Source organism: Amblyomma americanum, chromosome 1 (genome assembly GCF_052857255.1).
Source record: "Amblyomma americanum isolate KBUSLIRL-KWMA chromosome 1, ASM5285725v1, whole genome shotgun sequence".
Taxonomy (NCBI): domain Eukaryota; kingdom Metazoa; phylum Arthropoda; class Arachnida; order Ixodida; family Ixodidae; genus Amblyomma; species Amblyomma americanum.
In genome coordinates, this window is record NC_135497.1 from 504052169 (window position 1) to 504078432 (window position 26264).

General features: G+C 44.3%; 1 protein-coding gene across 7 annotated transcripts; it reads left to right on the forward strand.

The window, feature by feature from the left end:
- Positions 1-1675: 1675 nt before the first annotated feature.
- LOC144116140 (uncharacterized) lies at positions 1676-19107 on the forward strand. Of its 7 annotated transcripts, none has more exons than XR_013311758.1 (6): positions 1676-2053; positions 3395-3518; positions 9515-9674; positions 12343-12499; positions 13783-13940; positions 18920-19107. XR_013311758.1 is itself a non-coding variant. In XM_077650843.1 (6 exons), exons 2-6 carry the CDS (start codon positions 3451-3453, stop codon positions 19014-19016), a joined length of 561 nt encoding a protein of 186 aa, XP_077506969.1. In that variant the 5' UTR covers positions 1676-2053; positions 3395-3450; the 3' UTR covers positions 19017-19107. The 7 variants fall into 7 exon arrangements, 3 of the variants coding, with proteins under 3 accessions (XP_077506969.1, XP_077506968.1, XP_077506970.1); XR_013311756.1 differs by lacking the exon at positions 3395-3518 and adding an exon at positions 6691-6758 and having other exon boundaries at positions 9515-9685; XR_013311757.1 differs by lacking the exon at positions 3395-3518 and adding an exon at positions 6691-6758.
- The last annotated feature ends 7157 nt before the right edge of the window (positions 19108-26264 follow it).

The following is a 26264-nucleotide window of genomic DNA, read 5'->3' on the forward strand; positions in this document are numbered from 1 at the left end:
ATCTGTCCCACTATAGAAGTCAATAAATAAATGACAACTCGCTAAAAAAAAAAAAACTTTTTGTGCACGGCGGGATTCGAACCACCATCCTTGAGTTCAGCAGCCGAGCATACTACCCACTACACTACTTCTTTCCAACACGGAATCGGTTCTACTTCTCAAATATATAGTTTCTTGATTATTCTGTGCCTACACTAATATATGACGCCGGAGAGTGCGGAAAGGCGCCGAATCAGACGGATATGCCTCCCAAACACCCTCAAATGTCTCCAGAATAATATTCAAAATAATTGTGTACTTAACATCTTAACCACACATCAGTGACACAAGCAGTAACACCGCGCTCAAGGCATTCGACTACCGCACTTAGGTCAACAAAGTGTGCGCCCTCCTGAATTTTTTGCATATCTTGCTAACGCCGGCTGTGTACACTGCAGTCGTGATTTTTTCCCCCAAATTCTCGAAATCATATGGAAAACGCGACGGCTGAGGCCATATATAGCTTGCGGCGATGCTAATCAGAATAAGCTGAAAATTGCTTATAAACCCTTCGCTTGGAATCGATCGAGTGAACTAGACCATCTGCACCACACATATCATTCTCTTAAGAGACATTCGTCATTGAAGATACGTGTTCCTGCCAAGCAGTTTATTCATTCCACTTAAAATGAGTGCGCTGCAGGCTCTCCCGTATTGCGCGTGTGCTGTGCACGGAGTCTCACGGACAAAGAATTAATTTTCTTGATTACCAATTAGCGCGCACACACGCGTATGTATAATCGACCCATTTCCTATGGTTCGCGCCAGCCCGCATTGTTTACATATCGGGATTTGTGAGAGATTTTTAATGAACTAACGCGCATATATATTATAGTTCGATCTTTCGATCGATTTGCCTAAGATTTTTGTGTAAATCCAATAACTGCCCCAAGCAAATCCTCATGGATTATCACCCACAAATTTCGTGGGTGATAATAAATGCACTGGAATGGTGGAGAATTAGTGGCAAACAATGACCGATATCGTTCTGCCTATTGAAGTGGCGTTGCCAATCCTGGGGAAATACTACACAACGAGGGGCCATTAATGGAAATGTAACAGAGTGGCACTGCCTATATGGGGAAAATAGTGACCATCCAGGGCCATTATTGGGAATGTAACTGAGTGGTAATGACAATATGGGGAAAATAATGGTCAAATGGGGCCATTATTGGATATGTAACTGAGTGGCAAAGCCATTATGGGGAAAATAATGGCCAACTGGGGCCATTATTGGGAATGTAACTGAGTGGCAAAGCCATTATGGGGGACATAGTGGCCAACTGGGGCCATTATTGGAAATGTAAGTGAGTGGCAATGCCCATATCGGGAAAATACTGCCAAGCTTGGGCCATTGCTGGCGATGTAACTAAGCGGCACTGCCAATATCGGGGACACATAGAACATGTGGGGCCATCATTGGAACTGTCGGAAAGAGGCATTGCCTATATTGGGGTAATAGTGGTGATGGTGGTCCTATGTAGGACCACCATTTGCCATCACAATCCCAATATTGGGCCAATGGCTTGTGCTGCCTGGGTAGCGTGCTTCCCAACGCCGTTCAAATCCAGCGCGCTGCTGCCAGGTCACGTGGCAGGACGCAGCACACCCTCTTCCCCTCCTCTCCCTCGGTGCATTTCCAGAGTGATATCCGGCTAGGCCTTACGCCGCGCCGTGCCGTGCTCCGTGCTGCTGCTGTTCGTGTGCTGTTTGTGTCTGATTTCAAAATCGTTCCTTCAAACTTCCGTTTGGATTTTTTGCTTATAGTAGCTTGCGCCGCGTGTCAGCAATGCAGCCGTTCGCGTACTTTGTGAAAAGTGACCACGCCGAGAAGCATGGAGCCGTTTCATACAACACGTTCGGCTTCAACCGTAGCAACCGCGAAGCAAGAGAAGAAAGCGGTTACTGGAATGCGTCGAGTCCTCGTTTCCACAACACGTTCGACTTCAACCATAGCAGCCGCAAAGCAAGAGAAGAAAGCGGTTACTGGAATTCGTAGAGTCTTCGTTTCCAGGTGAGACCCATATTGTAGCGCAAGAGTGCGTGCAATTTGTGACCGCGAAAATAAACGAGCGAGCGCAAAGGCGAGAAGGAGCGGAAGGGACGAGGCTCGTCAGCTCTGTCCTGTTCGTTTCCCTTCGGCATTGCGCGTGAGTCACTGGTTGTTTCCGCGGCAGCAAAGTGCATTCCACATCGAATCATCAATATTATTAATTAATTATTGGTTTTGGGGGAAAGGAAATGGCGCAGTATCTGTCTCATATATCGTTGGACACCTGAACCGCGCCGTAAGGGAAGGGATAAAGGAGGGAGTGAAAGAAGAAAGGAAGAAGAGGTGCCGTAGTGGAGGGCTCCGGAATAATTTCGACCACCTGGGGATCTTTAACGTGCACTGACATCGCACAGCACACGGGCGCCTTAGTGTTTTTCCTCCATAAAAACGCAGCCGCCGCGGTCGGGGTCGAACCCGGGAACTCCGGATCAGTAGTCGAGCGCCCTAACCACTGAGCCACCGCGGCGGGGCAAACTGCTGGTCCGTCAGTGTTCACAGTGTATGCGTTGCGACGCGAGCGCCGAGGTGTATGCATAGATGCGTTTGCTGAATGGCAGGCGCGCGTAGGAGTCCTAAATGTAAATGTGGCAATTGTATACCGCCCAGCAAGGCGCGTGACTATGTTTTGGGCTTTCGTTAAGGTGGTTGCCCGACTTCCTGTTCATTATTCGACGTGGGGCGTGATCGTGCACTGCCTGCACGCGTGTTTTTGACGCCAGTATCGGCCCGTTGCGAACTGCCGATAGCGTGCGCTGCTCGGTCTGTTTAGCGTTCTGTTATTCGCTACGCGTATGTGCGTCTTTATAGTAATCTGATGTGGCGTCTTAAGGTTATAACACACCTCTACGAGCCGATTACACCAGCTGTCAAGCTCAGAGTGGGAGGGGTGTGACGCGTCAAGCCATGCAAGCGACTGAGTGAATTGAAGCGACGTGTCACTGCGATACCACAACAGGTAGCTGCCTGCTCGATCACTTTTGTAACATTGGTACCGTTGCCTGCAGCTGTAAAGTTCTTTTAGTTGCTGGCGGCCGTGAATAAAAGTCATTGCTAAATGATGACGAAGAAGTAGCCATAGAAACAGAGCGCTTTGTAACCCTTTCAAATTAAGTTGTTTTGAATAACCTAAGTAGTACAGAGCTGATCATAAAAACTAGTGTGGGCAAGTGGCGTTATGTATTTGAAGTTTGGCTGTTTAAACATTTTCTTGTGGTTGTGTGAAATGCCAGCAATACAAATAATTATCAGGAAGTGCCAGGCATTGTGGGTGCAAAATACACAGCTGGAAATTATGTTATGCAGGTGAAGTGCCTTCTCTTCAGTAATGAAGAGGTCTGAAAAGAGCTTCATCGGAGAAGATGTCTCCACTGTCGAGATTTGGAGCTGTTCTTGTCTGTGCCTGTTCAGCATACATTGCAGAGCACAAGTATGTGTCGAGTTTTCTCAGATCTGTTTTTTTCACCTCTGCATTGAGATCAGTGTGTTGCAATGTCTGCTTTGGACCAGAACGTTGATGGCATGTATTGGCATTCCCCTATTCAAAATAACGTGTGTGTCTCTTCTCAATAGGTCATCATCAGATAGTGCCAGTTTCATGCTCAGAAAGAAGCAGTGCTTATATACAGGGGTGTCTCGGCTGGCCTCGGAACCCTTACGGAACTAACGAGGAATCTGAGACTTCCTGTACTAGAATGCTTATAAGGAGCGTATGAATCCGAAGCAATCAACCAATTTTCTTTTTCTTGTTAGTGGTGGTTGGAACATTTCTCCTGTCATTTCTAAAATTTCGTGGTGATTTTTAGCAAGAATCATTAACACGTTTTCTTATAGCCAAAACGCAAAAAATGCAACGTTGACAGCACAACACACAGGGTGGAAGAAAAAGGGTAACCCGCACCCTCATACCACGATTGAGTCCAGAGCTGGCTGCTCAACTCCAAGGCTACAAAGCAACAGCGAGCACAATGGCATAGCCTCAGCTCAGCCGCTTTCTCTCTCTCCCTCTAGTTCCCTCCCCACCCGTTCTCGAGTCACTAGAGACCCCCTTCAATGCAGCCAGGCTTTAAGAAATGCCAATATGAAGTAATGGGCTACAGGGCAGCATTCTAAGGTGATATTACAGCATGAGAACAATGCTTTTATTCTTTTTTCCTCTAGTATCCATCTCCCATGGCACTCCTCATAGACACTCATAGTAGAAGGATAACCATGTCAAGCTTCTGCAGTAATGCCGGTGTCGCATGGCACTCCTCAGAGACTGGTCCAGCAAATACGTTTTATTTCACTTGATGAAAAGAATATGAATGGTGTTATATAGTGCAGCTATGAATGCACCTCAAAGATGAGAAACATTAATTGGACTTGAAGCTTGGCAGCTTCTCTTCTGTGGCCTCTCACTGTATAACGAAAGTAAAAACAGCGCTAATTTTTACACAAACCACACAGAAAGAACAGACAGGACAGCGCCCATCCTGTCTGTTCTTTCTGTGTTGTTTATGTAAACATTAGCGCTGTTTTTACTTTTGTTACACAATGTTACACCAACTAGTCCAGCAAGAGGTACTGTTAAATGAACTTTTCACTGTAGTTGCAATATTTTTACTGCCTCTAGATCTGACTGGAAAATAAGCACCGTCTACTGCAAACTACTTCAAGGTCTGTTGAATTATAGCCTGTGCACAAAAAAGCTAAAAGTGCTAAATGAAAAAAGGTGAATGTTCACCATAAATTGTTACCTCTGTGATTATCTTGGTCAGTTCTGATTTTTTTTTTGCCATTTCACTTCCTTGGTGATGACACTGTGCAAGTTCAGTGAATATACTTGCTCTGTTACACTTACAGGAAATTAGGAGCTTGTAGTGACCTGTTTGACTCAGCCTTTCGGCATGCTACCTGATATCATAGTTCAACAAAGCTTGAAAGAAACTGCATATACTATGGACACCAGATGTTTGCTTGCGTCTTTTTTCAAGTGCCTTAGACATTAATGTCCAGGCGCGGACAGAAGTAAACGAAGCGCGCCGCACAAGAAAGAACTGCTTTTCAGCGCCGCCTAGCAAAACCACACGTAAGCTCAAAATCGCGACACGCATATGCAGGCCCCCTACCAGCGCAACTCTCATTGCTCCGCTCGCCTCTCATTCGGCCATAGTCAGGGTCACGCTGATGATGGTTATGATCAGATGGTTGCGCCCTTAGTAGCGAGCGGGCATTTCGGAGCGCACAGACCGCTGCCTTGAAGCCAAAAATCCCGCGGGGGCGACGCTATCATTATGTCGTTTCATCTGTGACAGCTGTGGCGCGTTTCCATTGCAAATAGCGCGCGTCCTTCGAACTTTAGTTGCTTCTGGGATTCATTTCCATCTCGCTATAGACCAAATAAACTCAAAAGCGCTCGATCCACCACCGCAGTTTCGGGATCTTTTATACAGTTACCGTTCATTTTCGGCTTGCTCCTACGAGGAACCGACGGAGCGGCAAAGCATGCGCCCTGTGTGTCTGTACTGCACCACAGTGCTCCTGCATTGGAACCTCGCCTAGGAGGTCAGCTTAAAAGGAGATGAAACAGCCGCTCTTGGCGCTTTTTGCAGCGCGATCCAGCGTCTCAAGGATGGTGACTGCTTCCAAATGTGCTGGATGCAGCTGTTGGGTTTTCACACCTATATTCTCAAACAGACCAATGTCTATATGTAACCGGTAGCTGTGAAGTAATACAGCTCGTACAGAAGAGTTTGGATCACTTGCTGGGTTCTGTCGTGGCTCATACTCTGATTAGTGGGCGATCACGGATACTTACATACCGAATTTCGCACGCGGGGCACGCAACAGTGACGCACTGCTGCCGCGGCATTCATGTGGGTGATACAGCGGGTGCTTGTAGTCATCCTAAGATCCAAAGGTGCATGCAAAGTGATTACCATGAGCTCTGCTTCGCACATGACAGTGCGATACGCAGCGCACTGTCTCATTGGTGATAAGAGCAGGATCCATTATAGGGGCAGTTTGTTTCGGGGGAGACAGGCAGGGTGCATACACTAGCGCTGCGTCAGCGCCTGGTAGGAACAAGGCGAATCATCAGTGATAACTGTAGAAAATTAACACAAAACGGCGGCAGTATGCCGAGTGTTTCGAGCGGGTTTGCTTGCGAGTGAGACGCAGCAGAGTCCCAGCGGCAGCAAAAGTTCGAAACATGCGGGTTGTTTGCGGCGCAAACATGCCTCCAGCTGTCTCAAACGAAGCGGCTTAATGGTAGAGCTGTCACCGCGCAATTTGCCTTATCAAGACAGCGGTCTTTGTTTTCCGAAATGTTCGCTAGCTACACAGAGCACGACCATCCAATCATGATCATCATCAGCACGACACAGACGCCGGACGAATGCGAGGCAAGCGGAGCATTGAGAGGGTCGCGCCGGAAGCGGGCCTGCACATGCGCGTGGCGATTTCCAGCTCTCGCCTGGTTTGGCTAGGCGGCGCTGACACGCAGTTCTTGTGTGGCACGCTCTGTTTACTTCTGTCCGCACCTGTACATGGACCACCCCGTGATATTTGCTCTATGACTGGTAAATAATTTATAATTGTCTTTCTCTTTGTTGTTTCAGTATTATCAACCGAACGATGGCTGCGACGTGTAGTTGGTTTTCAGGTCATGGCAAAAGCAAGAAAACTGGTAATATAACTGCTGCTATGGCATTTGTTGTCATTCCAGCTTTTGAAACAGGCTGTTTTAGGTGTTGTAGTGAATTAAAACTGCATATCAACATTTATATTGTAGCCTTTTCCATGCCTCAGCAGACCTAAAGGCCAACTAGGCATCACAGCCATCAATTGGCTGATCAAGCCTAAACAACATCAGAGAAGGAAATGGAATTATAAATTATTTATTGATAGGCAAATACCATTTGGGGATTCGTGTATTCTAATGTCTAATGCAGCGTTTAAAAAAATATGTGACCAAAGTTGCATTTTTATAGTCCTTGAAACTTATTTTTTAGGTGTTTTCTATTTCACTGCTCTCAATTTGCAGAGGCAGCAGTGTTCAGTACTGCTTACCTTCTTTTTGTTGTTCTCTTTTCATTCATTGGTTGGGCCCTGTTTTCCTGTGTTATTTTGTGTTCTGTAATCGCATAGTGCATTCCTTCTTTTTTGTTTGTGCACCGCTTCAGTTCAGTGTTTTTTTGTGGCAGGCCTCATGACAGCTGGCCGCTTTCCTTTCATTTTTGCCTTCTCCTCTGACGGTGCTCATGGTACTAGACAAAATATAGTTTACTGAAAGGCTGAATTCTAAATTGTACAACATCATTAAGGTGCCCTCTTCCTTTTTAGCACATGCCATTAATGGTGATGCCTACTGTTGCCAAGAATCTTACATTGACAAAAATTTGTTTCACAAGTGCAGGGCATGCTTTGCTCTCATGTAGAGTTTGTGCATTTACAGTGTATAGCTTGTACATTGTCTCTTAGTTGGTGACTGACAGAGTGGCCTCATTGGTTGGCTTTTATATTATTATGAAGGTTAGAATTTGTTTTTCTCACTGCTGATGAGCTTTACAGGAGCTTATGATGCCTTCAACAGTCATGTCTTTTTTATTGCTTTAGTTAGGATACTGAGGCTCAAATGAGCGAGCATCTGAGACCAAAATACCAGTATAACTTCGTGCCGTTTGTCAGCTTTCTTTATGATGTGCATAACTGTTCAAGTAGGAAATAATTTCAGGTCTTAGTGGTCATTCATTTTCTTTTGCTTTTCAGCCTTTATGCCAGATGTCAGATTTTGGAGGATAGTTTGTCACATCCTTCATCATTGAAGTAGGTAGCACAATGTACCAGCCGTGACAATTGGTCATTATAACTAAGCACCCCACCTTCCCTTTATGAGCACACCAAAGCTGAGATCTGATGGCAACTTTGATGAGTATTTACACCTGAAGTTGTCTTGTTACAAGCATAATGTTACGAACCACTTTAAAATTTCCTTAAGCTATTAGGTTCAAATCATGTTTTTGCTTGCTGTCAAACTCGCTCAACGGCACTTTCATTGTGAAAATTAGTATAACACTTGGAAAAGGCAGCCAGGTCCTTCATTGAATGTGAGTGGTGCACACTGGAATCCTGCTCCTGCAGCAAATCATGTGGGTCATATTGGAGGTTGTGTTAAAAAGTAATAAAGCATAGATATGAAAATGGTGATACACAGTTATTACCATTTTGTGGCCCTTGACCAATTTCTGTCTTTTAAAGGCACTGTACTAAAAAGAAACTGAAGTGCACTGGAGCCGCTGGAAACCTTTTGTGTGAAGAAAAGGCATAATGACTGTGCTCATGACAATTTCATGATTGTGCAAAATTTCAAAATGACCATTTTACTACTTCTTTATGAATATGTACTCTCTAGTGTCACATAAGGTGTAATGACAGAACTTGTCTCTAATTTTTCGTTGCACTTCAGTTTTGTTTCTATTTATATTTTGTATTTCTTACCATGAACAGCACAGGCCATGCACTCCTGTATTACTTTGTATAAGGAAACAGTGGCAAGTCAAGTGTCTGCGTGTGGGCCCCTCGTTGAACACTATTCTAAGGCACTAAGTTGTTTGCCTTGGACTCAATAGTTCATGCGCTTCTAGCTGAAAAAATAAGTAATGTTTCGTTCAATTTTGACTACAAGAACTTTGCTAACTAGGCAGCATGTTGAGGATACATTAGATTTACTGCAGGTCAACCGGCATTAGTGCCTTGCTTGACAAGGGCATGGACAAGAACTGCAATTAGAAAATTGCTCTTAGCAGTCACTGCGAAGCCGCCGCGGTGGCTGAGTGGTTATGGCACTCGGCTGCTGGCCCGAAAGACGTGAATTCAATCCCGGCCGCAGCGGTCAAATTTCGATGGAGGCGAAATTCTTGAGGCCCGTGTACTGTGCGGTGTCAGAGCACTCTAAAGAACCCCAGGTGGTCGATACTTCTGGAGCCCTTCATTACGGTGTCCCTCATGGCCTGAGTCGCTTTGGGACGTTAAACCCATATAAACCAAACCAGTCACTGCGTGTTGATTTAAACACTGGCAGTGCTCCTACTATTTTTATTTTCAGTATTTGCTACCACACATACTAATCTGCGATTTTCAAGGATGAAGTCAATTCCTTTTCAATAATTGTGCAGTTAAAGTTGCATGTTTTAAAATTCGAAGCAAGCAGTTGCCTTTTGTACTTCACACTCCTATCAGAACTCACCACTATTGCATGACACCATCAACATCAAGGTGCAAGTCTTGTGTTGGTAATAAACGAAATGGTTTCTACTTTCTTGTTTCAACAGGCGTTAAAGCATACTGCTGTTGTTGCTGTGAAGCATACAAATACAATTATTATCATATTCCTGGCTGCAAATATGGCTAAGAATTTTTATATGCGTGTTCTTTTTCCTTTAGGTGCATCTGAATTCAAGGTAGAGAAGGCAATGTATGACACCGTGAAGGGAATCCCAATTTATGCAGTATTTCACAAGAGAACTGCCATTCCCATCTGGTCAACAGAAGCAGTTGTACTCTGCAGTTCCAGTGGCAAGTGCTCAGGAGGTGACAGCGGAAGGCAAGGAAAAGGTTCTCCACAAGGCTCAGAATAGAGGGCTGGGATAGTCGGTTCTGGGAAGAATTATGAGACATCATTCCAGCGCACAAAAATTATGTCCGGTGTCCGTGGTGTCTATCCTCTTCGTTCGTGTATTTTTGTGCGCTGTAGTGTGAAAATGGATGCACTGAGAGGTAATTGCTAGCTGTAGCTGGATTTATCTCAGGGGCATATACTCACTCCATCAGTGTATGTGAGAATTACGACTCAGGTTTGTTAGTGGTTTATAATATGAAAGCGCCAAACAAAGGATAATGCCAGACATACAAGACGTGATCAAATAATTGTAGATGTCTTCATGTGAAAGTTTATTTACAGGAGGTTAATTGATGGGTTCAGTTAGCTCGTGTGAGGATAAAAGCAGCTTAAAAGCCTAGGCTCTATGTTCAGTGCGGCAGTGCATAATCAGTGAAATTACTCATAATGAACAACTTTTAGTGAATATGTACTTCTCATGCCATGGAAACAGAAGATGGACGGTACTTAGCAGTCATTTGCCCTGAAGCTTGGATTTTAGCTACTGAGGCCTAAGTGATGCTGATTCAGTATAGGCATACGTGGGTGCCGCCACATTTGCCATCGTCCATGAATCCTCTTGTTGCCTCTACTTAACAACGAAAATTTGTATGTTATAACTTGTAGCCATCACTGAAAGCATTTTGCATGAAAATAAGCTTGAATTGAATGCTAGCTGGCCTATTGTTTAACTGTCAGATGCCATGATGGAAGTGACTGTTAGAGTCCATCATGTAGCCCATAATGAACCCCTGTTTGCCCTTACCTTCTCTGCTCTCTTGTCGAGCTGTTATGCATACAGTTTTACAAGTCATGTTCTAACTTCAGCTACTTCATTTTACATGTAAAAAGATTTTGGCTACTTTTTACTCAAGCATAGGTGTGCTTGAGCACTCTTTTGCTAGCTTTGCTGCATGCTTTGTAAAAATAGTTTGTAGCATTGAATATGACAAAGCATATCTTAGCCACTTTTTTTCACACTTAGCAGGGACGGCCAGCGGGGCCTGTAGAGATGGCTCGAAGCGGTTGCAATATTTTGTTGTATACATGTTGGGAGGAATCATGCGACTAGTGAGTTACGTATATGTGTGGCAGTAAACATTGCTACTTTGGAAAAGGTGCCGGTCTGCCATACAATGTCAGCGAAGCTTAACGAACCCCACTTGGTCTAAACTAATTTGGAGCCCTGCACTACAGTGTCCTGAAGCCATTATTGTTTTCTGCCTTGCTGTGAGAAGCGGATCTTGCAAGTGATCTGCCTGCTTAGAACCAGTCAACTTGTTAAGCTTATTCACTTAACTCATAATCAACTCAGACATTTTTTATAACTGGAACCTTAATGCTTGGATGCACCAAAAGAAGTGCATCTCACTGGAAGACAGGGCGTGCTAGGCACTATAGTGGGCAATGCACAGTACGCAGAATCTAGTGTGGGTTTTGTATGTGTGCACGTGTCTGCAGGTACTCTGCAGTCAACTGCACCACAGGCTCAGGATGTGCATAGCAAGCTATACCTAAACAAAACTCGTGCGCTCAGGCAGCTTTGGTTTTAATACATTCAGCAGGAAAAATAATCTGGCAGCTTTTTTTGCGCTTCTGTTGGGGTTTTACCGGTGCCAGAGTTCATCGCATCTTGTTTAAGATTTCCTTTCGAATCATTAACATTCCACCCTTGTCATTTTGTATGTGGCATTCAGCTGAAAATAAATTTCCGCAGTCGGCTTTTTATGATTTCCTGCCACTTTTTTGGAAGAAATTAAGAGGAATGGTCTCTTTAATAGATGCAGCCAGCCATGCAGGGCTTTACAGTTCTGCACCCTGTGCGCATAAAGTCTCAATACATGGATTTTGTCACCCTGAAATATACTCGCATCAGATATTTTTTTTAGTCGAACTACATCTTGTCTCCTTTTGTGCCCATCTTTATGGGCATCTTGTAATCATTGCTGTAATTCCTTAATTTCTCTTATTTTTGTTTTCTGCAGCAGTAGAATTTCCATATCAATTTATTTCTCTAGGCTACCAAGTATTAGTATCTCTGAGCCTGGTAATGAATCAAATTACCGGAGATGCTAGAGTGCTGTTGATTGTCTCAGAAAGCCTGACTGTGTTGGAAGGACTGTCATGCTCAATATTAGCTGCAATGCCAAAATATGACGAATTCAGATTATGATGCAGGCATACCCAACTGTATTGTAAATATATGCAGTTAGCTATGAATACAAAAGAAAAACACAACGCAATAATTCACACTTTCATTCACACAGCATGATGATGAACAGGGGCAAGGGAGGAGGGACCTCAAAGTGTTTTTCGGTGTCTTCCCCCTTGTCCATGTTGTACTGTGTGAATGAAAGTGTGAAATACTTGCTCATCCAGATACTGATTTCAAGCAAAAAAATGCAAGTGGGCTGCTTTATGTGAGTAGCATTGATTTACTATAAAGCAGAAGTCAGTTGATTTACTGTAGAGGCATTGCGAGTCGTATTGAATGTGTACTGTATAATTGCACCACTGAGCTAAATTTAATAGCAGTATTTGCTGGTTGTCTTTGCACCGTGATTATTATAGTGTATTTCACACAAATTCGTGATTTTGTTCTGTTGTTCTTCAGGCATTGTGGCTACACAGCTGGAGTCAAGCTGCTATCAGGGAAATTCAACCTATTCGACTTTGCCAGAAAAGACGCACGCTATGATGCTTGGGGCCTCCATCTTGACTATACTGCCAATTTTGTCTACCAATGAAGCTAAGGACGCTTTTGTGCAAATGTGAGCATTTTTTCTTTCTTTACGATACGTGCTTGCTCTTCGGCAAGAACAGAAATGATGTGGTTATGTGCATGCTCCAGTGTACAATCATGTGAAAACTTATGACGCTGCGAGTGTGTGCCATACTATGCCTAACTGCGTGCAGGTGCCATCTGATGAAATGCTCGTGCCATCAAGGCCGGCGCAGCGAGATTGATGGATGTTAGTGCACCTGACTCGACATCAGGAGTGCTTGCTGTTTTACACCATTTGGCATGCATTCGCTGGGATCTCTTAATTTTTCTCACGATAGTATGTCCAAACTCACAGCATCTCATTCAAGACATTCTACGGTATACCAAACACACCAAATCGAATGGTACATCGACCACACCAGGAAACACCAAACGAAACCACACCAGAGCCGGTATTAGACAACCGGGTCACAGCACAGAAAACCAGACCAGAACACACTAAAGCACACCTCACTACGCCACATCAGGACCCGTGTCTGAAAATCCTGGTCTGGTCGGAACACCAGACACGGTCACACCAGAACCCGTGTCTAAAAAAGCCAATTTGGTGTAAACACCAGAAACGGGCGGGTGTTTTTTTTCGACTGGGTATATGGCATTTCTTTCAATTGTGCCTATGAACTACTGGCAACGTATTGATTCCTTTCAATATAATTTTGATGCATAGTGTTTTGTTCAGCTGTAGGTTAATTTGAGCCCTCTACATATGGTGAGTCCACTTCAGATTAAGTTGGGACTTCGAAATTGCCTCATGTTGCATTTGGATTTGTAGACCTGAAAGCTTCATTTTGTACAAGTGTATTTGAAAGAGAATTTGCTGTATATAATATCTAGCCTACTACAAGAAATTAGCACAAGCGTTAGCCTTGCTGTTCATAGTGGCAGCTGACGGTTATGTTCTTACATCACTCATTTAGCTACAGACTACAGTTTTGCCATGGTTCAAGGTGGCCTTAAAGTAATGGCTTCACTTTTTCCCCCTTGTCTTATTGTTTGGGAAGTGTATGCCATTGAGTCGTGCATAAAAGGCAGTTAATATGATGATGCAAAGATGGGCATTTTGAAGACAACAGAGAATTCTGTTATCATTAAGCTGAGTTACACCACTGTGATCATAGGTCTCAGAGTCCTCTGTATTATCCTGTTCTACATCCTTCTGATTTTTTGTTGACTTGCACATGGTTCCTCGAAGAGGGAGTCTTATGAATGGTTCAATGTATGGTTTTCGTGGCATAGTTCACTTTGTATAATCTGTATAATCTATTTCAGATCAAAAAGCTAGCACTCATTGGGAGTGAGCCAGCTGATGAGGCTACAAAACTTATTATGAAGACTAGTGAAGACTCCTGTGGCCCTTATGTACATATTGAAGAGGCGGGGCGAAAAAGAAGCGTTTAAGAACCTACGGCTGTACAGCGCAATTTTTGGTGAGTACATGCGAATCTTCTGAAGGTTATAGACACTTTGTGAACACACCATCTAATTGCAGGAAAAAGCTACTTTCAATCTGCCTGGTGTGGTTTTCAGCACTTCCGTTATCAATTACTGAGTAGCCATCCAAATATAAAGGACTATAGGTACCAAATTTTTGCTTGTGCGTTTTTTTCTTTCAAACCATGCGTTAGACATTCTATACATGTACGACCACTAAATAATTTATTATTTAATTGCATAGTGGTGGTTCAAAAGTGCCAACACACACGGACCAAGAGACGAGACACACAAATCAGCACTGATCTTACAACTGATTTTTTTTATTAGGAAGAAGCACGTCATATATATACACACGGAAAAACAGCGCACATGTGCGATGTCAACAAGACTCCTAGTGCTAGTAAAAGGCAAAAACCGCTTTAAAAGCGTGTGTGTATCTGCAGAACCGCTACCCACTATGTAGCATATTGACTTCTCGAAGCGATAATATAACAGATGATGTACTCACGCACCCATTACTTTTTCTGATAATATGAAACGCCTCAGCTACTTCTCTAGTGGGCTGGTCAGAATGAGCGAACAAGACATCAGTATCGGTGCTAGAAATTTTCTTTAGTGCTAAGATGCACAAGCTTAAAGTGCGTTTCCGGGCAAGCGTATCTGAGCACAATTCTTGGCAGTTGTTTGTGTCTATCTATCTTCGCAAACATTTGTAGTCACTTCGCGTAAAGGATCCGTTTCTCGTACCTACAGTGGACTCCTCTTAAACGGAACTTGAAGGGGATTCAAAGTGTTCCATTTATCAGAAGTTTCATTTAAGCAAAGCACACATATTTCATGTAGAAATATTTATTTACACTGCACCAGCCCTTACTGACCTGGGCGTGAAGAAAAAAAGGAATCAGTTGTGGTCTGTTTTACATTCTTCAGTTGCTTTTTAACAAAGTAACTGTGCATATTCGAAAGGCTTTGCGAAAATTCTGCGCTCCCTTCACGTTCAAAGTACTGTAGCAAAAGTGCAACTGCATTCCTAGCTGCGCTGTCTGGCACCGCACTGGGCACAGGGTCCTCGCACTCATCACTGGAGGAAGAGTGGTCCTCGGCTTGCACTTCTGCAATAATTTCTTCAATGCTTTCCTCGCGACAGGTGCATACATTTGCATCTATGTCCTCATAGTCTTGTCGTCAGAAAGGGGCAGAGGGCACTATTTGATTAAGTATAGTGTCTGCTTCTTCATCAGCAGCACCTGCCTCTTCATGGGCTATTGGATCGTGTGCTTCGAAGCCTGCATGGTGGAAGCACTTCTGCACTGTTGTTGCCTGAACTTGTTCCCAGGCACGGGCCAATATGTGGATAGCAGACAGCAAGTCAATGACATAATCCTTTCCACTGTCAGCACAAAGCAGCATGCGGTGAAGCAGTTGGCGGCGGTAGTGAACCTTGACGTTCTGGATGACTCCTTGGCCCATTGGTTGGATGACAGCAGTTGCATTGGCAGGGAGGAATTCAAGGCTGATGGACTTCAGCCCTCCGTCCTGGCCATGGGCAGGGCAATTATCTACGATGAAGACAACTTTCCTGCCCTGTCTCGTAAACCTTGCGTCCTCCTCCCGCAGCCAATTTTCGAAAATTGCTGTTGTCATCCACGCTCTCCCATTTGCAGTGTAGGCCATAGGTAGATTTCAAATGCCCTTGAAGCAACGTGGGTGTCTCGATTTTCCTACCACCAGCAGCTTTAACTTTTCATCGCCTGCCATATTAGCGCCCACCAGCACGGTAATGCGCTCTTTGTTGCGCTTCCCACCTGTACAGGCTTCGCCTCTGTAGGCGAGAGTCTTCGATGGAAGCTTCTTGTAGAAGAGGCCCATCTCGTCGACGTTGAATACGTCTCGTGGCTCATAGCTGTTTAAAATCTCCTGCAGCCGTCCGCGTTGCCAGTCAGCGCAGACTTCTCTATTCACTGCATTACTTTCTCCTGAGATGGTTTTGAAGACTAGACCATGGCGCTTTTTAAATCTGCTAAGCCATCCGTCGCTGACGCAGGAATTCTCAACCCCATTTGCAGGGCTATCTCCCGCGCCTTTTGCTCCAAAATTGGTCCACTTATGGGAAAACTGGCACTCCGCGCACGCTTAAACCACAGAAAAAGAACCTTTTCAAGTTCTTCATACGGTGTCGTCCTCATACGCATCCGGTTGGAAGCGAAGGTCCCAGACTTGACAGCTCCTTGAATGACGTCTTTGTTTTTCATGATCTGCGAAAGCGTCGACTTCGGGATGTCGAACTTCTTCGCAACTTCTGTTCTTGAAAGGCAAATTCGAACAAGCTCCTGCAGAATTTGTAACTTCTTTTCAAGCAAGAGCGCTTTGTGCGGCCGCTTCTTAACGCTTTCCATCACGTCGACGCACCGACAACACCGGTCGCACGTAGGCCTAACGCAGAACGACAACAAAAACAAGATTATCAAGCGACTTACTGGATTGGCTTGTCCCGGCTATAGCGTTGGCTGCGAAGAATTTGTTCATGGTTGCGAGACTGCCGCTGACATATGCGAGCACAAATACGCTCGGGAGGATTCCAAATTTTTAACTTTTGTGCCGTTTAGCCGAGGGTAACACGTTAGTGGTGTTCCAATTATCCGAAGAATTTTACTGCTGCAGATATACGAAACCAACCAAGTAACCCTGCTTAATTTTGTTTATCCGTAAGTTTCATTTAACCGAGTTTCGTTTATTGGGCGTCCACTGTAATTCTGAGGCAGTAGCGGATTTCCTCTGAAATCAGAGGCGCGCACTATGTGATGGTTTTAGTGTAGATGTGGTTGATTTGTTTTATTCTCTTCCACACTTTGAACTAATCCAGTATGTTCAGCATTGTATTACGGATGAGAGCGATGAATGCGTGTTCCAAAATGAGTGTGGAATCACAATGGGATTCTTTCTTTAACTCTTATCTTACTACCTGAGTAACACATTTGTTGAGTGGGATGGTCATCTTTATATGCAAAAATGGGATGTGTGCATAGGTGCCAAGGTAGCTCCCATTCTCAGTAACATTTATCTAAGCAGGGTTTATATGAAAGTTGAGACTGATCTAGCCGGTTATTGCATATGCATTTTCTGTTATGTGGATGATTACCTGGTGCTGGCTAGGTCCGTGAATCCCGAATTTGTGTCAAATGTTCATAGTTTTGCATGTAATTGGTTGGAGCTGAGGTTCACACATGAAGTCCTTCAAGAAAGAGTCCTGCAGTTCCTTAATTAAAATTCTCTTTCGAACCCAACCATGTCTGTTGGCAGTATTCCCCTAGAAGTGAAAAGTCCCTTTCGAATTACAGGTCCTTTCATTCAAAGCTTGCAAAAAGTGGCATCGTTACGGGATGCTTAGGCATGGCAGTAAAGAAATCTTATCATAAAATGATGTCCTGTCTCTTAGCCCAAATAGACAGATGTAGGTAAGCTGGTTTCTGGGACTCAGTTCTCGTTTCAAGTGCAGACAGTCCTCCATGAGCTGAAATCGTCTGCAAGTACCTCAGGGCTGGAAAAGAGTTCGGAAGAAGGGAGAAGAAAGGTAGTGGGTTATGCCATATGTCCACACGCTATCGCACCGGATTAAAAAGAGTGGGAAGCAAGCATGGGGCAAAGGTTCTGTTCCCTGCACATAACAAGCTAGAGAGTGGGGGCAGCAGTTCAAAGAAAGCATGAAGGGCGCAGAAGAAATGCTTGCAACATAAATCATGAAAATAGATGGCGTAGAAGAGAAGACTGGCGCAGCATATCAAATCCCTCAGTCCTGTGGCCTTACCTACATAGGTCGAATTGGCCGCTGCGTTAACGTGCGGCTCATGGAGCACGCTAATTCTTTAGGAAAGAAACTAACCTAGCTAAGCATTGTTTCACGTGCAAACGTACGCCATTTTTTTTACGATACTGATGTCTTGTTCACTCATTCTGACCAGCGCACTAGAGAAGTAGCTGAGGCGTTTTATATTATCAGAAAAAGTAATGGGTGCGTGAGTACATCATCTGTTACATTATCGCTTCGAGAAGTCATTATGCTACATAGTGGGTAGCGGTTCTGCAGATACACACATGCTTTTAAAGCGGTTTTTGCCTTTTACTAGCACTAGGAGTCTTGTTGAGATCGCACATGTGCGCTGTTTTTTCGTGTGTGTATATATGACGTGCTTCTTCCTAATAAAAAATCTGTAGTAAGTTCAGCGCTGGTTTGTGTGTCTCGTCTCTTACATTGTCCGTGTGTGTTTGCGCTTTTGTATGGATCAACACCAACTAGCGCAATGTGCAGTTTTTCTGCAATTTAATTTCTTCTTGACGCTGTTTCGGTTTCATCAGTCGAATGATGACTGTGACATGTAGATGGTGTTTAATTCACATGAGGCATAAAAAATCGGTTATTTTATTGCCGACAGGTCATTTTTGTCATTCCAGGTCTTGGAAGAGGCTGGATTAAATGTCGTAGTCAATTAAAGCTACATATCAGTGATTGTATTAGTTTTTCTAGTTGCATCATGTGACCAAAACATCAACTTGATGACAGTCAGTCGGCGTTCGGTCGATGAAACCAAAACAGCATGAGAGAAGAAATTCGATTATAAATTATTTAGCGGGGTTGTAGGCAAGTACTACCTGGTAATCCATGTATTTTATTATCTAACGCATCATTGGACAGAAGAAAGCACGGAATAAATTTAGGTGTCTATATTCCTTTAATGGCTCATGCACCTTTCGGTTATTCTTATTATGGATATTTATGTTTATTATGGTTACGGATATTAACAGCAAACGAAATCTGCTGATATTTCAAGCATTGCACATTGTAGCATTGCATACGGCTTTGAAGCATTTCCTGAAAGATGTGACTATAATACTTTGGAAAGTGATTTTTATCCACCATACTGAATATCAATTTGATGTGTGTGTTTATTTGTTCACTTTTACATCTGCTATGCAGCGCAGAATCCCAACAGCCACCATGGAAGGCAACAACAGAGTGGCTGCGTTCGTGCTGGGGGCGAGAGACTGGGATGGTGGTCGAAAAGTTCGGATGAAGGGGCAGACCCTTCACCCCAGTAATTGGGGCTTTGTATGCAAGAATGCCCAAAATGTCTTGCAAAAACAAATAAATAAATAAGAAGCATTCTTACTTGCATTGTGATTTCAGTAGTAACATGTACACAAAAAATACTGATGAAGTGAAGAAAGCCTCTCTGGGTTGGCAAGGTGGGCCTTAAGTCTAATTGGGTCGGTGGGCCCAAAGGCATACAGCTATTGGTTTTATATGGGTTACCTTTGTTGACTTCCCGCAAGGTATCACCTAAGAAGCCCACTGGGACCAGAACGGCTAAACCACAGGGGCCCAGTACGGGCTTGCCCATGGGTGCCCAGTACGGGCTAGCCCACGGAGGCCCGACACGGGCCAGCCCACAAAGTCCCGACACGGGCCAGCCCACAAAGGCCCGGCACGGGCCAGCCCACAAAGGCCCGGCACGGGCTAGCCCACAGAAGCCCGGCACGGGCTAGCCCACGGAGGCCCGGCACGGGCCTGTTCAAGGGGATCCAGCGCGGAGCCTTGTGGGGCTATGCAGTAAGCCAACTGGGCAGCCCTTGAGGGTCCCCCCTGATGCCGAGTTGCAAATCCCGCACATATCCCACGTCGGGCCCCTATGGACAGCCCGTGCTGGGCCCACAAGGGCCCGCAGTTCAGAGCCCCATTTGTGCTACTGGGGGAGCTGCTACAGTGCCTGTTCATTGGAGAGTGGGAGTAAGCAAAAGGAGATCGCATTAGGAAGTAAATTCCTGCCTCATGACCGTATCTCCTGTTCACGACCATAGCTTTTGTTCGGTTGTTGAAACCGAAACCGGATCACGAATAAATTGAGTTATGAATAATTTAATGGTTACACTGGAAAACCAGGAAATAGTTCCTACATACTGATGTCTAAACATTCATTTAAAAGACGGAAACACACGACCAAGATTTTGGTGTCTGTAGACCTTTTAGTTAGTTGTATCAATATGTACTCGAGCAGGGTCATTACTACTTGTGCCAGGATAGCATTACTATCATGGTATTTCATCTTTGTAAGAGTACACATTAGCAAGTGTCAGAAACTCAATGTTCCTGCAAGTCTGCTATGCTTCTTCCATCACACACTGTACTCTCTGCAGCACCTATTGTGTACAGCTGTGAAACAGTGCACACCAATTGTTAAAACTGAGATTAGACAGTAGTCTTCTAGTTAAGGGATCATGATCATTACGACTTGCTTTGTTGGTCTAAGCTGCTTTACTTCTGCGCAATCGTTTCCTGTAGAATCTAGCAGCTTGAGTGAGGGTTCACTTTGTTTGCAGGGCAATGTGCTGCTTGAACGTTGTACCCCAGAGTGATGTAGATTGTACATGTTGCTGTCGCTCAGCTGGGTAAATTTTATGGGAGCTAGTTTCTGGCGCTGTTTTTCTCTGCTGTTGCTTTACTTACAGATATCAGTTAATTATCATTGACCCTGTGAGTAAGATGGCCTTACAAAACATTTCTCAGTTACCTTCTTCAGGCATGCTGCTACACAAGAGAAATCTGGATGCTCAGGAGCCTCAAGACAGTTTTAATCCAGAAGGCTCCACACCCAGCACCTAGCACTTAGGATTGGCAAATTAGGTAGAATGTAGTCAAAATGTGCGCTCTGAAGTAGTGTTCACATCATGAGCCTAGTCCTTCTGCTGTGGCAGCAGGTTATCAAATGTTTAGTTGGACAATAACGACCTACTTTTACACTACTGTGTACCAACAAGCTATTTCATGTTAATAGTGCGGAAAAATTACAAGAGTAGTGAGAAAATATTGCCTGACAAACTAGAGGAAGCCAGATCTGTTAAGTGTTGCAGTCTCCAGCATGCATATCACTTATAAAATCATAAAGTTGAATGCCACAAAGGAACAAACACAGGAAGACACTGAGACAAAATGAGCGAGCGCCTTTCTGTCTCTTCTGGGTGTCTTCCTGTGTTTCTTCCGTTGCGCCGTTCAACATTGTGATGAACCAACCAGCCCACCAGCAAGTAATTTTGAAAGGCAACGTTTGACACTGGACAAGAACCGCAACAGGGCTGGCCGGCAAGTAAATTTAAATTTGTATTTTTTTGCACTCTTTTCAAAGCTGCTTGTTACTGTGGTACTGACCTCTGTTGGATTTCTGTTAGCCTACTTTGAAAGTAACTTGCCTCTCACTACAGCATTTATAAAGTTTCAATTGGTAGTGATCCTCGCTACTGTGCTTCATTACTGAGATCTCAAGCTTAAAGGCACTTGTCTGGTCTGACATTCATGCCTTCAAGTAAATTTTGCCCACTTTAGAAGCTCCTATGTGGCCAAACTTTGTTAAAGAATCTTAGGATTGCTGTGTTTTCACATGTCTATCTTGACTGCTTAGTCGAGTGTCGCTCAATAAGCTAGTGTTTGACAGAATATTCGTACTGTTTGCAGATATATACAATCAATTTTTAGTTATTCTAATGATCTAGCTAAGTTAATAATTTGCTCATTAGGCTGAGTTCATAGAGACAACTAACGGTATTTTGTCTTTTGGACGTCTTTATTTGTGATATTTTGACAGGTTACTTAAAGCTGCGATTTGGGAAGTTGGTAATGATTTATTGTTAAATACCGCCGAAAGATACGACATGTGAAAGAAAGACGCGCAACACAGGCACTGCCTCGGAACTGATTTTTGATCGGGAAACTCTCCTTATAAATTTCTCTTTCCAGAAAAGAACGCAGGAAGCACCAAACCTAAAGATGCAAAACAAGTAAAAACAATCCTACTAATCATACATGACTAAAAAAACACCGCCACGTCGCCTTGGTGCAGCTGCATGTGAAAGTAAACTTTCACCTAACTTTCTGACTAACTTTTTAACAAGAACCTTTCTTTCTGCTATCACCTAGCATTCTACATTCATGTGTGCTTGCACAACAGCGGTGTTTTTTCACTGTCTTTTATGAAGAGTCCTGTTGTTTACTTCTTTGCTTTTACGAACGATGTGTTTTTTCTGTAAAGGAAAACTTATAAGGACAGTTTCTCTCATTGAAAATCAGTTGCGAGTCAGCATATGTATTGGTTGTCTTTCTTTCATATTTCCCGTCTTCCTGCGCTGTGTAAAAACGAATCTTCCTTTCTTGTGGGAGCATCCTCTCCGTGATATTTGTGCCCCTAATAGGTCCTCTTCTATGCTTATTTTTCCTCATATTTTCTTAAAAACTCCTTTCTTAATAACTGTACTGTTAGGATTGCTGATTTTGCTAGATTCTGTCACCCTATAATTTCTAAAGCTTATTTATTTAATTTGAAGTAAAAATGTTTGGTAGACAGGCTACTTGGTTATTCAGAACAGTTTGGAGAGGGCAGAGTTTTATTATGACAGAGATAAGCTATGTTTGATCTGAAATTTGTTTTGTTTGTAATAGTAAAGAATCGTTTCTTGTGAATAAGCTGTGTTTTACGTGTAGAGTTCCAGAGTTGTTTGAAGACGCGAGAAGTAATGTTATATTTTATGCCAGATTTATTGCCTCAGGGCATAAATGATGGGCGAAGGTGTAATGAAAGATGTAGTAATGATTTATTTTTATTGAAAAAAACACTAGCTCATTTTATGAAGTTCAGTAGAGAGCGATGGTATGGTCCCTGCGTCCATGCAATTTATGAAGCAGGGTTGCTCGGTTAAAGACCCACTACCTTCAGGTGCCGGATTCTTGTAGGCTTTTGAGCAGGGCAGTCCCACAAAAAAGTGGTGAATGTCGGCTTCAATGTCCTCGAGTTTACATATCGGACACCCAGTCCGAGCAAAGAAATCTCGGTACTGAGATGACTTCCAAATGACGGCAGGTGTCAGGGCAGCCCCGACCCGGATCCTCGAAAGCACAACCTCCTCTGCACGGGCAAAACCACGGGGGAGGTTTACCGCACACGGAGAGACGAGAGCACGTGTGCGGCACCAGAGGAGTTCCTTTCTTGATTAAAGGAGGGATAAATTGTTCAAATGAAGGCGTCGAGACATTGATAAGCTTGGTGTCCCGAGGCGGGTCGTTAAATCTGCCTGGCTTCGAGATGTCAGAAGAACCCGTGAGACCCACTCAATACGTACCGGCTGCGGGATGCGTTCTGCGAGCCGGTGAATTTCCTGACACATCTTTGGACCGCGGCAAACACGTCGTAGCAACCGGGCTACTTGAAGGGCGCCAGTGCGGATGACAACGTGGGCCACAGGCAGCATAGCTGTGGCGGCCACGGAGCCGAGTGCTTCTTGAACTGCAACGAGCTCAGCACAAAAGGACGAAGCGGGTTCCTTAAGCTGAAACCCAGCGGTTTGATTCAGGGCAGGTCTGCAGGGGCAGTAGATTGCTGTTGTTGCTTCGCAAGCCTGAATGCTTCCGTCTTCGTAGAAAACAATGGATTCTTAAGGCAGGCAGGCATCTTGTTTTCAAATTTCTGGCGAAGCAACGATGCTGAATTAGCACACATTGGTCAGCAATTCTCTGTTGGCTTTTTGTAGCTGAGCCATACAAACTTCCATGGTTGAGGAACTTGCGTTGGCGGCTGAACAATGGAGTGTGACGTTGCGTAAGTCCCCAGTGCATGCGTGGAGTGCGATAGACTGTACTTAGGGCAGCGCGCATCACGGCGCTGCTGCACCAGCTCATCAATGGTATTGAGCTGCGTATTCTCGTGTAAAGCTATGACCGGTGTGATGCGTGGAAGGCACGTAATGGTCCTCATAACCTCTCGGTTCACTGATTCAAGGCGATCCCATTGGGCTCTTGTTAGATGTTTAAACTGGGCTTGACAAACAACACGTGGCTGAAGAACTGCCCTCACCAATAGCCCTGCAAAAAACGAGCCTGCGCAACTCGTTTTAGGAGCTATTCTTCTGATCAACCCCAAAGTCTAAAAAAATAGTTTGCCTTTTTTGCCTGAGAAAGCCATGCAGTCGCTGATCCTGATTGGTGAATCATTAAGCCAAGGATTTTCACACTCGGACTTTAATGTAGTGGGGTGCCTGATAGACAAAGACGCATTGGTCTTATAGCAAGTTTACGGCGTCCCCAGTGGTTGGCGACCGACGTGTATGTTGTTTTATGCACGGAAAGCTGAAGTCCGAAGGATGATGCGTAATTAGAGGTAACATACAAGGCAGATTGAAGGTAAGCCTCTTGAGTACGCAGATCTTGGTGAGTACTCCACACTATCATGTCATCAGCGTACTGCAGAAATTTTATGTGACGATTGTCATGTAAGCGCCAAGCCAGTGGGATGAAAGTACTATTAAATAACGTCGGCGACAATAGTGATCCCTTGGGCGCGCCACAGAGAGGAGCAAATGATCCAACCGCTTCACCGCTGACGCATATTGCAAATTTCAAAAAACGGTTCGATAAAGCTACGCACTCTCAGCGGGAGATAAAACCTGCCAATGTAGTTCAGAACGGCTGCGTGACTGATGTTTTTTAATTGGTTTTGGGGGCAAAGGAAAATGGCGCAGTATCCGTCTCATATATCGTTGGACACCTGAACCGCGCCGTAAGGCAATGGTAAAGGAGGGAGTGAAAGAAGAAAGGAAGAGAGAGGTGCCGTAGTGGAGGGCTCCGGAATAATTTCCGACCACCTGGGGATCTTTAAAGTGCACTGACATCGCACAGCACACGGGCGCCTTAGCGTGACTGATGTTGTCATATGCATTTTCAACGTTCTTTGCTTAAACGGTACTCACATATTGGCTGCGTGTAGATGACAAAATTGCAGATGCCAAGACAGAAAACCCGTCCTTTGTACCAATAAATGGACAAAATCCACTTTGTGCTCGGTGATAAAAACCATGCTGCTCTAGCCATCACAACAATCGTGTGGCTAGCATTTTTTTCTACTAGCCTGCACAGCATAGGGGTTAAGTTTATCGGTGGTAAGATTGCAAGGACCGTCGGAGGTTTTGCTGTTTTCGGAATAGGAATCGCGACAGCTGATTTCCAGCTCTCAAGCACGATGTCTTCCAGCCACTTTGTTTAAATTGTCTAGTAGTTAAGGGAGTGCAAACCTACTAAAGTTCTAGTACACCTCGTACTGAATACTAAGGTTTCACTACTCTTTGTGCTATTTTTTTAGGTTTTGCAGCGTCAGTGAGCATTTTAGGTTTTAAAAGGGTGTCAATTTTTTGTCAATGCGGTTTTTTATTGGTGTGTTTGATATTTCGGCACAATCACCACTGGAGCTAAAATTAAATGAAAAGCAGATACCCTCTTTGGTGCACTTTTAACCTGATGTTCATCATTTTTCTGCAAGGAGTAAGTGATTCCTAACGAAGCGTGCAGAATTAATGCGGCTGATATCACGAAAAGCGAAATGATGTTGTTGCCAGTCTGTGAACAAAATGTATTTTTTTTTAAACTGGTGTTATTATTGCAGTTCCTTAAGTGAAGGCCTCCATGTGAAGGATGTTGCACAAGTGATTTTTAGTCGCTAATGATTAGCTGTCAGTTCGCCGAAACGCGCCACGCCTCAGATTAAGGGAACTACAATAGAGCCCTTTAAGGACATCTAACAAATCAACAGTGCTGTTGTTTACCAGAAGTCTATATCGTGCTATCTAACTTTCGCTAGCCTGCGTATGCTTAAAAACCGTTTCGGAGAGGACGATGCTCTTCTGCCCATTTGCCTCTCGCACGTTTTCGCATTTACCTCCTGCAGCAGCTCGATGCCTTTGGCCACCGAACCCAAACTCGCGATATCAAATCCTGGCAGGTGCAGCGCCAATTTGGTGGTGGTGGTGATGGTAAAACTTTATTGGATGCACTGGGACCGGTTATAGAGGAGAGTGGACGGTTTGACCGCTCCCTTGCCTGGTCCTCATTCCCGGACACCTTTGGCGGTAGCCGCTGCCAGCGCTTTTTGAACCATAGCCCTCTGAGACTCCAGGTCCCAACAGCTGGACAAGGTCGCATCCCAGTCCTTTCTCGTTCAATGATTTACTCTCTTTATTTGGGGATTTTTCTGGCAGCCCCGTATCTTAAGACATGTGTCTGCCCACATCTGACATGATTTACAGTACCCTGAAAAAGGTGGGTCAATGATTTTGAGAATAGCAGCGCTCAGAAACGACCCTGTTTTAAGCCTTCTGATGTGTCGTTTGCTCAGTTCTATCATGGCCCTTGGCGTGCTCTGGGAACGTCTGGCTACTGAGGTGTAGATATGCGGTAATGTCCGCATATACGGTAAGCGGATTCGGTACACGATTCCAGACAGAGTCTTGGA